The sequence below is a fragment of the Neopelma chrysocephalum genome, unplaced genomic scaffold, assembly GCF_003984885.1.
Source record: "Neopelma chrysocephalum unplaced genomic scaffold, ASM398488v2 Primary Assembly neopelma1_88, whole genome shotgun sequence".
Lineage (NCBI taxonomy): Eukaryota > Metazoa > Chordata > Aves > Passeriformes > Pipridae > Neopelma > Neopelma chrysocephalum.
Window position 1 is genome coordinate 632,215 of NW_020897750.1, and position 16,027 is coordinate 648,241.

Consider the following 16,027-nt stretch of genomic DNA (forward strand, 5'->3'; position numbering starts at 1 on the left):
TTTTTTTTTTAACTTGAATTCATGTGTCAGGAAATTTTTGACAAACACTATTTCCATACTTAAATTGAGCAATGAATTGAAACTAGCAAAAGAAAAGGGGAAGAGAATATATTATATAGCTGTGCCTTTTAAATTGCTTTATCTATTGATAGTTTTGTGCCATGCTAAATGCAATTTCAACAATATAGAAAGCACAGACTGAAAAACTGAGCTCTAATTAAATCAGTAACGTTTCATTATTTCATGTGAACAATGCAAGTCTAAAGTGATCTTTCCACAGAAAAATTAAATCAAGTTCCATGTGAAAGTCTGCCATTTCAAATGTATTTCACATCCTGTGTTCCTAAGAGGTTTGGGTTGCACAGAAGAGGACTATTATCTGTGAGAAACTCCCCCAGAAGCACCTCCTCCTCTCACCAGCACCCACTGTGGAGCTGGGGAGCTCTTCGTGCTTTCCAAATGCAGCACCAGAGTAATATCTCACAGATACAAGAGTGATTTCCCTTTAAGAGATGTGATTACAGCCTGTGCTAAGTTAAGGAATAGGTGTCTTTGGATGTTTAGTTTAAGTGGAACATATTTAAAAGCTGTTGGCTTATTGTGAAATTCAGCAGCAGGTGAATGTGCACAGGGAGTGGGTGCTGCACTCCACTCTGCTTCAGTGACTGTACTGCCAGAGCAACTGAGCACGAGACAGGGGCTGGGGTGTCATCTGCAAACATATTCCCCTCTCTGAGATGCAGGATTTAGCTTACAGCATCCAAACCTACTGCCAAGCCTCAGGGAGAGCCCTACCTCCAGCTCTGCTGCAGTTTGTGAACAGACCATCCCATGAGCTGGGACCTGCAGGTGTCCTCCATAAGTATCAGGTGACCTTGCTGGTGGGTGAGAGAAGACCTTTCAGGAGTGTGTCCTGGAAATCCTAGAGGGAAGGGGAATAATGTTTTCTATTGCTTTAAATAACTTTAATTTCAGATCACAACCCCCTCATGGCATCCTGCCACCCATATAGTGAACACCTGGCCAATATGGACATCTACCCTTGCCGAGGCTACATAGTGGCTGTTCTTTAGCACCTTTCATCTGAAAATTGGAACTGCCTGTGCCTGTTGCATTGAATTCTTTTTGCAAGTAATGTGGTTATTCCTGTTTTCAGAGAGGAAATGGAGCTATGGTAGTGAAGCAGATTGGCCAGGATGGCAGAGCTAGAAACCCCTCAGCTGCCCTGCTTCTCACTCCTTTGTTAGTGGAGCACATACACACTGATGTGCAAGGGGGAAAGCACAGTGAAAACCAGAGAGCTACACTAACAAACTTCATTAGTCGAGCACCAAAGTCACCCAAGCACACTTGCCTTGCTAATCCACAATTTGTGATTCTGAAGAAAAAGACGATGACGGCAAAGAAGGGGGAGTTCACAATTCACAAACCAATTTGTGTTGTTTCTGCAACACTGCAAAAGTGAGACTCATGAATATGCTAATGAAATTGCAATGAGAGTTTTGGCACCATTTCATCACCTCAACTAGATTAGGGAGCAATCACACTGTGGGTTTACATGTCTTTGGGAGCTGCTGGGGAGGGGGGGAATAGATCTGCAATATTTATAATTCAACAAAAATTGCACTGCCTCTACCATAAAATAACAATAATGACTGTGAATTGCTAAGAAACGACTTTTGGGTGAGCCAAAGGGCTTGCTGGCAAGACCACTTTCGATGCTGCTACATTGGCACAAAGGTCTCCTCTCACAGAGGTGCTGTACTCCTGTGTTGAGTCTGCAAGTGAGGAGTACACATGCGAGAGTGCAGAGACAGCAGGACTGTGCGACAATCCAGCTCTGCTCATCTTTCTCATGGATAAGGGAGCATCAAAAGAACAACCAAGGGAAGGTTTGTATCCCCTTCATCTGGGGCAGGAGAGAAGCAGCCAGGCAGGGGTGGGGAATAAGATCCAGTGCAGTGTTTTGAATGTGACTTCTGCACCAAGTGCCTCTGCTGCCCCTGAGCTTCATAGTGTAGTATGAGATCTCTGGACTGGGAGAGACCTGACAAGTTGGCCACTGAGATTTTTTTTTAAGGAAACAAAATATAGCAATAAACAAAAATTACTGATCTCACAGTCCAGTTTTGTACGTGGTGTGTCCAAAAGAGAAGCACATGTTTTAAGCCCTTCAGAAGGTGAAAACTCTGAGCTTCAGGAAAATAGTCATCTCTCAAAAAATGCTCTATTTGGAAGAGTGCAACTTCTGGCCTGTTATTTCACAGCCTTTTTAGATTTCAGTATTTGGATTTGGATTCCATAATGAAATCCAGAAATAAACACTGCAGATATTGTAATGTATCTCTGAGACATCACATCCACATGTAATGTCTGTTTAGCAACTGAAGTAGTAACAATCCTGTGGTTGCCCTAAGTAGGAGCAAAAGGAATCTCGGAAGGAAGCATAGGTATAGAAACAGGCCTGCAGGTCAGATCCTCCTTCTTTGCTCCTGTGAGTAATCCCACCATAATGAAATCTTTCCTTGTGCCATTTCAGGTGAAATGGGAAATGCAAAAAGCGCATTTCCCACAGCAACCTTCTGGAGTTTTATGCTAGCCTCTCCTCAGCCCCTCTTCTTGCTTTTTTATGGGCAGTCATAAACTCTCAGTGGAGTTGATTCCATAATTAGCTTAACTCTTTCATGTCTGAGACATGCATGAGCCAGGTAAGAAAGACATAGACTTTGGGCTACCTTTTTAAATCTTAGTGCCCGCACCTGTCACTGTGATTGGAGAATGTCAGAACAGGATGGCCCTGATTTATGCCAAATGAGGATTTTTTCCCTGAGACTTCTGCCAGTGACATTTTCAGAAGTGATGACTAGTTTAAAAGAAACTTCAGAAACAGGGAAGCACAGAACCCCATGGCCACTGATGGAAATTTGCGTCTAGTTTTTAAGGTTCTCTGTGTGCTGATTTGTTCAGGGTTTTACATGTGCAGCCGAGCACTATGAAAACAACTGGCATTGCATCGAACACGCTGATGTCATATGGGAAAAGGGGGAAAGAAATTCTTCAAATCTGATATAGAAGAATATATCAGTGCGTGCAAAGTGCTGTAAGGTGCCATAATCTACTTTGAGAATAATTTACCTGTTTGATACCTGGTAGGTATCTGGTACATCTAATAGTATCGCCCGTGCTGGTTTATTTACTAACCATCATAGTTATTCTTTTCATTACCTCCACAGTGTAATGGTTATTTTATGAAGGCTCATTAAATTTAATGAGACACCACCAGATTTTATTGCCTTCTAATAAAATGGGTAGGGGGAGCTGTTTTCTTTCTGATTCATGCAGCTCCAGAGTACCTTAAAATAGTCAGGTATTCAGCCGGGTTATGAGCAGGGCCCCTGACATTCTTTCTGGTGGCCTCCTTGGGGAACGTCAGCGATTAACAGCTATTCAAATAAAGATGCATACAGGGATATGCCTAGATAGGTAAAGGTTTATTTTACATACACACCTATGTTATATATTTATATATATATATAAGACCTGGGCATATTTTTTTCCAATGGAAGACACAGTTCTACTGAATTAGAAAGGTGTTGCTGGAGTACCTGGTCAGGAGTTTGTCAGCCCCAGTGAAAAGACACTTGCCAAGGTCCTCAGTGGGTGACCTGACAAAGCAAGGATAGTTTCTCCTAGCAGAGAATCAGATGCATGAATGCTTGGCTTATTAATTTATTTATTGCGCAATTGTCCATTACAAGTATTTTTTTTTTTTTAGGTATGGGAGTTAGATTTTGGAAAGTCTTGTGATGTGAGAAGAAAGAAAGCAAGCAACAGCCTTCTGTAAATATCACCTCAGGGCATGAGCAAGAAGATGGACCATAGAGCTCCTCTTCCAGCAGGCCATTGACTGGGAGCATCATAACACTAAAATGAAAAAAAAATTAAACAAAATAAATAAAAAAGTAAATTAAAATGAAATAGAAACACCCCCAAAAAAACCCTCTGAAGTGAGCTTTTTGATAAGCTAAGGCAATGGGCGAGGGAAAGTCCAGTGAGAATGCAATCCGTGGCTTGAGCCTGGATCACCTGCACCAGGGGGAAACCAGAAGGTGGGGCAAGTGCTTGTTTGCATTAGTCCTGATGGAAGTATTGAGAAAGAATTCGGCTGGCCCAGTCAGGAGCTAGCCCTGGTCTGTTAAGGGTCTGCACACAGAGAGTTACAGACTGTGCCGGCAGTCTCAGGGTTAGATGAGAGTCTCAGGGCGGTTGTGGAAGGAGAGCACAAGGAAACAGTGGTGTAGCATGCAGTGGTAGCAGTAGACCTGCAGCATGTACTGAGAAAAATACTGTTTTAATAAAGCAATACATTTAAAAATACATGGCAGACCCCAAAAATGCTACAATAGCAATTCTTTCTCTCCTATGGATGTTTTATGCTGTGGTCTGGAAGATGTGAGTGTCTGAAATTACTGTATCAAAACCAAAAAAAAAAAAGAGAGATAAAATAGCTTTGAATTTGGTGATTGTGTTGTAACTTAAGTAAGAGAACAACCAAATTTAGAAATCGAAGGCTCTCTGAAAAATGGATACTGATTCAGCCTCGCTGCCTCCCAAGTGAACAGCCCAAGCAAATGAAACTCTTCCATATAAAACTGGTTGAATTATTCATTATAAATAAATTATCCAGTAAATGTAGCCTTTTCACTGATCATAAATAACCAACAAGCCAACCCTAATTTCAGTAGGTATCTTTGGCACTCAGAAGTATGTGGGGAAGGGGGTGTTTTCAGGCTGTTTCTTTTGTGGGTACCTCATTAGGTGTTATTGTACCATTTACACTCCATGCTTTAAAGATGAAAATAACATTAGTGACCAGCTGCTGCAAACTGGTAGTTCATGTTTTTTGTTGTTCTGTCTGACACATAAGCTCCCCAACTTGCTCTTCTTCACTTCTTTCCCTCTAGTGATTTGCCTGGTGCTCCAACACCTTGGTGTGTCTCTGTATCTATCAGTCCTGGGATGACTTGCCTTTCCTGGTGACTCCAGTCACATTCCCATGGCAAGTCAGAGTGGGAGAATTAGAGTATGTCAAACCCTGGTGGTCTTGAGCAATTGTTCTGGCGGACTGACCATACTGGGAATGTAAGTCAGACCATTCTCCCTGTGTGTCAGTGATTTGTCCAATATCTGTAGTCTAATAATCAATAAAACCCTTTCCTTATTTCTAGCCTGATGTTATGGGTAAATTTTAAATGTTGAAATTATTACGAATTTTAATTGCAATAAAAGATTTTACTGGGAAAAAAAAATCTGTCAAGCCACATTTTTCCTCTAGAAAACATAATTTGGATTACATTCTCCCCTAGAAAATTTCTCTGAGGGAGATTGGAATTATACATCCAATTTGGGAAGAGATGAGGGATAATAGTCATGATTAGCTAGAGGCTCAGTAGCAAGGGTATTTCCCTAAAAAGAAGGGATGTCTGGCCTCAGCTTTGATGTAGTTCCTTACTCAAAGCGGAACAGCTCCATCCAGAGAGAAGTCCACACCAGAGCAACCTGCAGCCCAGTGGCAGGAGGTTGCATGGGAGGAAGGAGACATGTAGAGGTCTTTGTTTCTCCTCCGAAGGATAATGAGGCTTGAACCAGGATCCCTCACTTCCATGACCTCTTTTATCCGCATTTATTTTTTAAATAAACCCTTGAAAAAAATGTTGGATTTGTCACAGTGCAGAGTGCAAAGTACTATGAAAGCTCAGTAACAGTTGCCAGATCAGAAATTACCTTCCCATTTAGTTCAGCACTCATGAGCACAGTATTGTGAAGTTTTTCAAATGAGGCTTGTTGGCTCTGTGAGTTGGCAATATCATTGCCAGGAAAGTGCCTCACCATCCATGAGTTTTAGTGGCTTCCATGATCACACCTTCACCATGCACATTTGGACATTGAGGCCAGCGTTCCTCAAAGTGGAGCAGTGCAATCCTGGATTCTCTGTGAGGGGACAAGAGAAAGAGTAGCGAGAAACCCAGACGCCCAATCTCACAAACAAAAAAAGAATTTAAATGGACCAAGCACTGTATTTATGCCTTACCAGTGTAAAGCCAGAAGAGCTCCTGTAACCTGATTTGTGGAACTGACAGCAAGATTTCTTCTCTGATATCTACCTTATATCCTTATCATAAAGGGATCAGTGAAGAGGTATATAAAAAAACCTGTCTGTCCTCATTAAAGTTTAGTATAGTCTATTTTTGTTTTAATGCAGTGATCTAATTAACCTTTAGCCAGAATTAAAATGACCTTGAATTGGCCTTGTGACCTCCAATGCTTAATGTTGTTAACTTTAAACAAGCTTTTTGGGGTGGTCAGGAGCAGCATCTGTTAAAATGGGCAAAAGGTCGAATCCATTTACTTAAATACACCTACTGCATTCATTGCTGGTGGATGTGCTGCCTGCGTTTATAAAGGGGATAGAGCATGTAGCTTTGAAGATAAAGGGCAGCCTATCTGTGAGAAACAGTGTGAGGAGGATGAAAAACAGCTCTGAAGGTGTGTTTTCACCATCTCGTTTTACTTTCTCAAGCAATAAGAGTGTCCGAGTTTTAATTTTGAGTTCTGCTATGTGCAAAATATCACAGTGTGGAAAATAATGCTGCTTAGTGGGCTCTGCATCTGGGGTCAGTGTTTTCAGAGGAAGGTGTGAGCCAGGTGGCTGCTCACCCAGGGGCAGGAGGTGAGAGGTGTAGCAGAAGTGTCACGTTTTGGGCTGAGTTTTACATTCCACTGGGGTTCGAGAAATACTTGTCCAATGTCTAAGAAGAAGTAGATGCCCAGTTGAATTCCTGGAACACAAGGTCACTGACGGAAATTACTTTTAAAAAAACAGACCAAAACGAAACAAAACAAAAACTAAACCATCCAAACAAAAGACGAACCAAAAAAACAACACACACTGTCAGGGCGAAGAATTTCAGAGGCAACGTACAAGAAATTAGATGAAAACAATCTGTTCAGGGTGATGGACATTTAGGCTCTGGGACGTTCTGCACAGAAGTCGTTTTGGCTCTTGGCGTCCTGCACGGCCCTGCGTGTGGCTCGCGTGGCTGCACTGCCCGCAGCAGCAGCAGCATCGCTGCCGCCCGCCCGGCCCCGGTGGTCCCGCCTGGGCGTGGGTGCCCCGCGTGGGGCCGCGGCGGGGGCGTCGCTCTGCTCAGCGCCATAGCGATATTACTGTCGTTAACGTTGTTGATATTCCTGTGACCGTCCCGGTTCCCGAAGCGCTTCTCGAGGCTGCTCCTTCCTTCCCCTGCGCTAAAGCCGGCCCTCACACGCCAGCTGTTTGCAGTACATTACCATAGTACATTAACATTTGTAATGCGGCGATTATTTTACATAATCGATACCATCAAGTTCCTTTTCTTGGGGACCCTCGTGTTTATTTACACTTATTCCACACACGTCAGTTTCCATCAGGAGCAAAACCGATTTTCTTGTCCTACATCTGCTCTCGGGATAACCTTAATTCACCGTAAATCTATCCGCGCTCCCGCCGCCGTGAGCCCGGTCTAATGGGGGGGCGGCGGGAGCGCCCCGGCTCCTCCACCCCGAAGCCGGCCCGGAGCACAGCCGGACGGGAGGGAACAGGGCGGCCGAAATATTAATTGTTGTTATTATTGTTTATTATTATTTATATTGCGGCGGTTTCTGTTTATGGCGTGATGCATTTGAGCCCAAACACATTAGGTGCATTATTCATTGGGTACATTTGTCAGAACATGCATGTGTATAAAGAACTAATGATCCATATTAAATTAATGACGCTATAAAAAAGAAAAATACCCCATACATGCAGTTTATGACGGCAACTCCCGACTTTGATAAACCATAGAAAAGACTTAATCAGATGAAGCATTGGACTGTTCCGTCTCCAAAATTACATTTCTCGAAATGTGCTTGTACACAATGTTGGTTTTATTAAAACAAATTAATTCAGTCATTAAGGAATCATACGGCAAGTGTCTCATAAGTCAGGACCTCCAGTGTAACAAATTGATTAAATGACTGTGTAATAGTCTCTTTAAACAAATCTAGTGTAACAAGTTAATAGATCTGCTCAATTACCATGCTGGGGTGATGAGGATGTGGGCAACTCTCTCATTAAATCCGGTATAGAGTTGGGGGGGCGGGGGGCGGCGCGGAGGTGAGTGTCGGTGGGGCAGGGCTGCGCTCCCGCATCCCCGGCGAGGAAGGGACCAGGGAAGGGTCTAGAGCCGGGGCCGGGTGGGGATGGCTGTGGGCTCTGGACAGGGCCGCCCCACGATCGCGCCGGCGGGCTCCTCCTGACACCCCAGCGCCGGGGGTGCGGGTGGAAAATCTATTACCCCGCTGCCATTTTGTTAAGTGTTTGCTCCCCGTTGTGACCCTGCCACTTTATCTGTTGATTTTTATTTTCTGAGTGCATGTTGCCCATATGTTACTCTAATAGTTGCTATAATTCTTGAGCAATAGGGCTCGTATTTTACCGAGCTGAATTAAAAAGAATGCACTTTAATAAAAAACCCGAGCAATACACTAATGGCTTGACATTGATGTATTTGCATAAAGATGAATTATATGGGCTCGCTTGACACGACTTTTAATAAATGATCGAGGACGTTATTACAGGGATGCACTTGGGTGTGCGGAAGCGGGTTATTACCGCGGGGCCAGTGCCAGGCGCTCCCCGCAGCCCGCGGGTCCCGGAGGGCAGCGCCGACACCGACCGGCCCCGCCGAGAGCCTCCTGCAGCCCCGGGGCCTCCGGGCAGGGGCTAAATCCCCGGGGGATGTGGAGCAGCGCGGTGCTGCCCGCTTGTGTCGTTGTATCAATATCTTTATTCTTATCAATCACATTCGCTGGAGCGCGGAGCCGCTGCCGGGCCCCCGGCGGGTGCGGTGCGGTGCGGGGTGCTGGGTGCGGGGTGCCCGCTGCTCCCCGCAGCAGCGCCGCCCGCCCGCCTCCCGCTCCCCCGGCAGATGTTTGCGTCCCTCACGGAGACTTGTAACCGCTGTTCGAGACAGCTGGCAAACGCTGCCAGAAACATGTATCTGGGAAATACCTGCCGGTGCAGAAGGTAAAGGCGGAGCTGCAATTAAGGGGGAGCAGTTCATCTTACTTTTTAATTTGCGGGCAGCGGCGCCGGCTCTGAACGCGGGATCCCGCAGCAGGCGCCGGTGCCTCTTTCCCAGTGGCCTCGATACGGGAAGGGACTCGGGAAGGGGGGGGGGGAAGCAAGCCTGGGGTGAAATCCCATCACTCGCATTTTAAATAAACCCCGGGTTCTCTGGCCTGCGGGACGAGTCGTGTCCCGAGGGAAGGGGTGTCGAAAGCAAAGCCTCCGGGCGGCTGGCCCGGGTACAACGTAAGTCCTGCACGGAACAACATCACGGCGGAAAACAGAGGGAGAGCGAGGGGAAAACGTCGTCGAGATATGAGAAGTGTTACAAGTTAATAGCACCAGGAAGTGATGAGCGACAACGGGTTTCACGAGCTCATAACAGGAGACCACGCGTAAGGGGAAGGGTGGGAGAGGTCACTGATAGCTGAAATTGTCGCGCTGTCCCGGCGTGGCTGTCGGTCCGAGCATCCCTCTGGCAGGGTGCAGGCATTGCCTTGCCTGCTGCCTGCTCTGAGGGCTCTGGGTGGGAGTTGGCCATCGGGATGAGAGAGCCCGAAGGCCTCGGGGTGTGACAGCGCTGGTGTGGGGACTGTCAGGGGCCGAGTGACAGTGGCATAAGGACTGGCATCCCCCCCAGCGCACATGCCCCGAATTGAGTGGCCGCTTCATTACGCCGCGGGGGGAGAGCTCTTCTTTCCCTGCTCCCTGCGGCCGCTCCCGCCCGCCGGCCGGCCGCGGCCTTCTCCTTGTAACCTGCATCCCCCGGGGCGAAGCCCGAGCTGCCGACCTCGGGGCCCTGTGGCATTGCAGTGCGGATCCTGTCCGCGTCCACATGTCCTGCATCCATATGCATGGCTCCCGCAGGCGGCAGCTGCCGGCCGGGAGCGAGGTGCGGGAGGCGATGTGGCCCCCGGGGCCTCTCCTCCCCTCCTCCCCTCTCTCCCTCCCTCAATCCCTCTCCACGGCTCCCCTTGCCCACGGCTGTCGCAGGGCACAGGAGCGGGTCCTGCTCCTGCGGCGCTTCTGCGAGGGGGAGAAAAAAGTTTTTTCCTCCGCGCGTGGTGATGCTCAGTGGGGCTGTGGAGAGACCGCAACGGGTTCCTCTTGCAAAGTAGCTCGGCAAAGCAACGGCGTTGGAAAAGTGAGGGGGATGCCTTGAGCACCCTGGGATTGCACAGCCAAGAACGTCTCCCGCAGTACCTTCTGCACCCCAGAGAAGGTACATGGCAGTGACCGAAGCAAAGTAAACCCAGAAACAGCCCCCTCTATTTTCCCTTCGCCGGGAAATCCCAGAAACAGCCGCTTTTATTTCTGCTGAGCCTGGAAATCCCGCGCACACCCGCCGAAGGGAATGGGGGTTAAACCCAAGGGCTCTATGACGGAAAGAAGGGAAAGCCAAGAGCTGTTTGTGGAGGGAGCTGTCGGGACCGGCCTGCGGTGGTCCCTCACCGCTTAGGCAGGGACCGCCCGCCTCGCTCCGCGGCCGCGCCGGCGTCCGCCTCTACCCACGCGTGTGCGCGGCCGCTTTCTCCCCGTGGGGGTTTCGGCCCGGGCCCGAGTGCGGAACGGCTGCCGGGGAGCGGCTCTGCTGGCCCCCCTTCCCTACAGACATGGTCGTGCAGTACTTTTTTGATGTCGTTATCCGGGAGTTTATACGGTCGCGCAATAAATTCCTGCCTGTTTGAAGGACTGAACCGAAACTGCGGCTGATGTCGGCCGGGCCCCCGCGCACGGGGCGAACCTCACGCCCCATGAAGCGCGCTGACATTTTGTCTTCTAATTGTTCACCGCGATGTCCATGGCAGCGATCCCTAGGTTAGCTATTGAATCTCTTCCTAAAAAGTCCTTTCCTGGAGGACAGCGAGCCCAGTCGGCTTTGGCTTCCAAAACATGCCTCGAGAAGGGGGGCTGTGAGCTCATGTGAATCCCCTGCTCTTTCCTCCAGCGCCCCAGACAAAACCAGCCTAACCAAGCGGGCAGCGTTGGGCTCTTTTCCCTGCGATTCCACTTTGACTGTGCCAACTGCAACTGGTGGCCAGCTGGGTCTCTGTGCAGAAGTAAATTAACTGGAAAGCCTCAGTTGGTGCTGCAGTCAACTGGAAAAGGGGACGGGGAGCGCCGGGGCGGGCGGCACTGGCGGCAGCCCGGGGGCACACGGGAGGGCAGGGCCGGGCCCGGGGCCGCGGCCGGGCTGCGGGGGAGCGGGGGCGGCGGGGTGGTCGCCACTGGGGAGGCCCAACCCGGCACGGGCCGGCCCCCACCCCCGTGATCCGGACCCCGCGGTATTTTGATTTCTTCCCCGCGGCCCCACAAAACCCGCGGGGAAACCGCAACCGCGAGAGCCGGCAGGGTCCGCTCCGCACTCCTGAAAACGCCCAGCCTTTCCCTTCTTGCCTTTACAACGAGTCGGGAAAGGTGTGGGATGGGGGTGGGAGCGCCGGTGGGCGATGGGTAGCCCCCGGCATCTCGGCCCGGGAGAACCCGGGCAGCCACGCCGAGGCAGCCTCATAGCGCTGGGCTCGCTCCCTCCTCCAGGCCTCGGCATTGTCTAAGCCAAAAGAGGAATAAAATCCTGCTCCACTTTTTCCCCCCTCCTTTAGAAAATTATTCTCAAATAGAATACTAATTTATTTCTTTATTTCCTCCAGAATAGCTGGTCCTTTTCTCTCTCATGTCAGCGATTCTGTTTGCTTTGCTGGTCCTTGGGAGAAAAAAAACCCACGATTTTTTCTGGACTGTTTAGATACGGAAATGATCGCGTCAGATAATGAATTTCAATTTAAACCAGTTGTTCTGGTATTGGATCTAACTATTTGTTCTAGACCCTTAGCCGGGCTCTTACTTTATTCACTGTTTTCTTCTTGGAAAATGGTTTCTTTCCCCTAATAAGGGCAATACTCTGCCGTTAATAAAAGCCTGCATTGGCCGCCCCTGAAAAAGTTTAAACAGTCTGATTTAGCCTCAGCCGAACCGCTTCAGTGGCCGGATGGAAAGTGCCTGTCCGCTCACATTCCAAAACAAGCCGCGGCTTATTTTATTTGTATCCTTCTTGAATCCCCACAGCAAAGTGGACAACTTCCATTCTAAAAAAAAAAAAAAAAACAACAAAACCAAAAAAAACCCCAACACCCTACCCCCCCCAAAAACACAAACAGCAACGAAAACCCCTCAACAAAAGAATTAAAAAAAAAAACAACCAAAACCAAAAACCCCACCAAGCTACTAAGATTGAACAAAAGATCTTGAAAATTATCTCTTCTTTTTTTTCCCCCTCCTCCTGTACCGTAGTTTCCCTATTTAATCTCTAATGAGATGAGATTATCTGTACCCTTTAGTGAATGCAGCAGACGTCTTTAAACTGGTTTAATTGATTTATCGTTTTGTTGGGGTTTTTTTTAAACAGAAAGTGCATTACATTTAACTGGTCTTGCAAAGGGCTTTTCTTCTCTTTACAAACCGAATTATTTTTAATATAAATTAATAAATGTTAAGATGCTATATCACGATATATCATCGTTATTAGCTTTTAAAAAAAGAAAACAATTTACATTCTATGGTATTCCGTATGATACAAAAGAAAACACACTTTAAATTCAAATACAGCAACTAAATGAATTTTATATTTTGACTGACAGTGGTTGTGACAATTCCCACCAGCTACTTTTTCAACACGCAGTTGATTGGAAACGGCGTAAATGAAAGCAAACTCTGTCCCTCCGCCCTCCCTCCCCCTCCCCCGCACGACGACCGCAACAGAAAGTGTTTCAAAAATACTAATAAATAGCACACGGGGCCGCTGCAGTTTCGGCCCGAGGGAGGGACCCGCGGCTTTTTTCCTCGGCGGCCCCTCTGCCGCCGTCTCGGGGCTCCGGGAGTGCCCCCGGTGCCGGGGAGCGGGGGGCAGGCGGGGCGGCGGCGCCCCGGGCCCCCGCTGTACAAAAAAAAGAAGGTATTTTACATTTTAAATATTCACAGTTAAGGAACGCCTATGGTCGCGGTGACTCACGGTTTATTTACAAAGGGACGGCAGGACGCGGCCGCCGCACCACCGGGAGCGGGACCGAGGCCGGGGTCGGGGTGGCCCCCGCCGCTCCCCGCCGCCCGCCGCCCTACAACAACACGCAGCGCCGGGGGGCGGGCGCGCCCGCTGGGGCCCGCTTCCCGCAGTCCTCTCTGCTCCCCCTCCGGCTTCTCCTCCTCCTCCCGGGCGCGTAGAGTCTAGAAAAATAGATCTGTACATCTCCGAAAGCGGCGGCGGGTGGAGCGGGCTAGACGGAGGCCTCCCCCTCGGGGGGGTGCAGCAGCAGCCCGCCGCCCCCCGGCTTGTGTTTCTTCAGCAGCTGAGTTATTTTCTCGTCGTCCGAATTGGGGTCCAGAGGCTTGTTGTAGTCGTCGTCCTCCTCCTCGTTCTCCGAGGCGCCCTTCAGCCGCTCCGTCTCCGAGTCCTGCTTCTTCTTCGCCGTCGCCATCTCCGCCGCGTGCTTCTTCCGCCACTTGGTCCGTCGGTTCTGGAACCAGACCTGCCCCCGCCGCCACCGTCAGCATCACCATCACCGGCACGGCCGCCCGGGTCGGGTCGTGCCGGGCCGCTCCCGCCCCGCTGCCCCGCGCGTCCCCATTCCCGGCTTGTAGTAGCGACTCCCGCTTCGCAGCCGAGCCCCGCGACACCACTCTCCCGGAAGCCAGAGACTCCGTCCCGGCGCCGGCCAACAGCCGCCCCCAGCCGCCCGAGGCCCGCTCCCTGCCATCCCGCCTAGGGCGCGGAAACACACATTTGGGGCTGATTCCTTCTGCAGCCCCCCTGCCCCGCCAGATGTATTTACTCTCCGGCGGGGCGCTGCCAGAAAAGGGGGGTATTTTCATTGTAGAAGCTGCAATAATTTATTCCCAGCCATCGGGATGTATTTGCAGTGACAAAGAAGGGTCTGCAGATCAGATTGAAAGCGTGAGCACCGCCGAGAGGCCCCTCTGGCCGAGTCCGCCGAGCAAATGCCTCCCCGCACGTTCCCGGGGAGCTCAGCCCGGTCTCCCAGCTCTCACACCTCCGCTTTGCCCAAAGCCCAGAGTTTAACCAAAACATAGAGTGCGGGTGCGACAGTGCGATACCCCAACAACACCCTTCCCCCGGCTTTCACAGCACTCCGGTCACCCCCATGGTGTTCAGACTACATGTACCGGGCTTCTCAGTCTTGCTTGGGTTTATTTGGTTCATTTTTTGTTTTGTTTTTAAAACGCTTTAAAAATAACCACCTCGTCCCCGCAGTAAGGCAATAAGGGGCAAAGTGCCGGTAACTGCCAGGGAAGCCCACGTCTTATGCCCGAGATTTGGGCCGCCCCGGCCCGCAGCATCTCCAGCCGACCCAGCCGGACCCCGTTTCCCCGGCGGGGCCCTTTTGTTCCCCTCTCCCCCAGCCCCGCACCGCTCCGTGCGTGAGCCGCTGCTCTCACCTTAACTTGGCTCTCCGTCATCCCCAGGGAATAAGCCAGCCGGGCACGCTCCGGGCCCGCTAGGTATTTCGTCTGCTCGAAAGTCTTTTCCAGAGCGAAAATCTGCTGGCCAGAAAAAGTGGGTCTGGTATGTTTTCTCTTTCCGTCCTTATCCAGCAAAATTGAGCCTTGATCTGGCGAAGGGAGGGGGGAGAGAAAGGGAAGGCAGGGACAGACACGTTAATCTACGGATTTGGGAGAGCGCTTCGCTCTCAAGCGGCCCCGGGGGACGGGGGGGGACTCTCCGCGGGGGAGGATCTGTAACGAAACTGCTGCCTCGGCAAGGCGGCGGCTCTGGCCTCCCGGCTCCCCCATATTATTTTTCCTTTAAGGATCCAAAATATGAGCGGGCAAACGATATTGTTTTCTTTAAAAGCCGCAGCCGGTGCGAGAGGGAGGTAATGAAAAGTCCAGATCGGGGAAAGTTTGTGCGCGCCCCTAAAGCCACTCCCGGCCGCAGAGTCCCCTGCGGAGACGGCGGCGGTATCCTCCCTTTCCCCGGGGAGGGGGACGGCTTTGAGCCGGCGATAACCGACTTATTACAGGGTTTCGCGCCGATCGAGGGGACAGAGAAAGCAAAGAAAACTTAAGAAACGAAAACAAAAGAAAGCGAGGCAAACCCAAGCCGCCTCGGCCACGGCCGGGCCCGGTGCGGGGGGCCAGGAGGGTCTCGCCGCGATGTCAGGGCGCGGGGCCTTCCCAGCACGGGGAGAGGACTCCCGGTGGGGTTCCCCGGGCCCGCTCCCCCCGCTGCCCCGCGACGCTGGATACTCACGGGGGGCGCAGGCAAGGCGGGCGTCCCTCCAGGGCGGGCTCTGCATCACCCCCGGCCAGAAGATGGGCGTCCGGCCGGGCAGTTCGGCCAGAGGCTTGGGGTAGCGCCCAGCGGCCACGGCGGCGGCGGCAGCGGCGGCCCCAGGGCTGAAGTAGAGGGCAGGCGGCGGCGGCGGCGGGGGGCTGAGGCTGCCGAAGCGGGGCAGCCCGGCCAGCAGCCCGGCGGGCGCCGCCGAGGAAGCGGAGGGCGAGGCGGAGGCGAGCGCGGCGCCCGGCAGGGGCATGGAGGGCCGGCTGAGGATGTCGTTGATGCCGTGCGGGGTGGCGGCCGAGAGCTGCGGCGGGGCCGTGCCCAGCGCCGAGAGCCCGCCCGCGGCGGCGGCGGCGGCGGCGGCGGCGGGAGCCTTGAGGCCGGGGGAGCCGAGCGGCGGCGAGGGCGAGGCGGAGGCGGGCGAGGCGGAGGCGGAGGAGGAGGAGGCGGGCCCGGCGGGCAGGGGGTACGCGGGGTACAGCGGCGCCTTCATCTCGGCCATGCTGTGCAGGGCGGCCAGCGGCGGGCTGCCCAGCAGGAAGGCGCCCTGCCGGGGCGCGCCGTCCATCTGCCCCAGCGCC

At 51.3% G+C, this 16,027-nt stretch overlaps 1 protein-coding gene across 1 annotated transcript; it reads right to left on the reverse strand.

The window, feature by feature from the left end:
• Positions 1-13,063: 13,063 nt before the first annotated feature.
• On the reverse strand, positions 13,064-16,020 carry NKX6-1 (NK6 homeobox 1). The gene is made up of 3 exons (XM_027692743.1): positions 15,417-16,020; positions 14,603-14,775; positions 13,064-13,674 (listed from the first exon to the last, which is right to left on the reverse strand). Exons 1-3 carry the CDS (start codon positions 16,012-16,014, stop codon positions 13,423-13,425), a joined length of 1,023 nt encoding a protein of 340 aa, XP_027548544.1. The 5' UTR covers positions 16,015-16,020; the 3' UTR covers positions 13,064-13,422.
• Between the last annotated feature and the right edge of the window lie 7 nt (positions 16,021-16,027).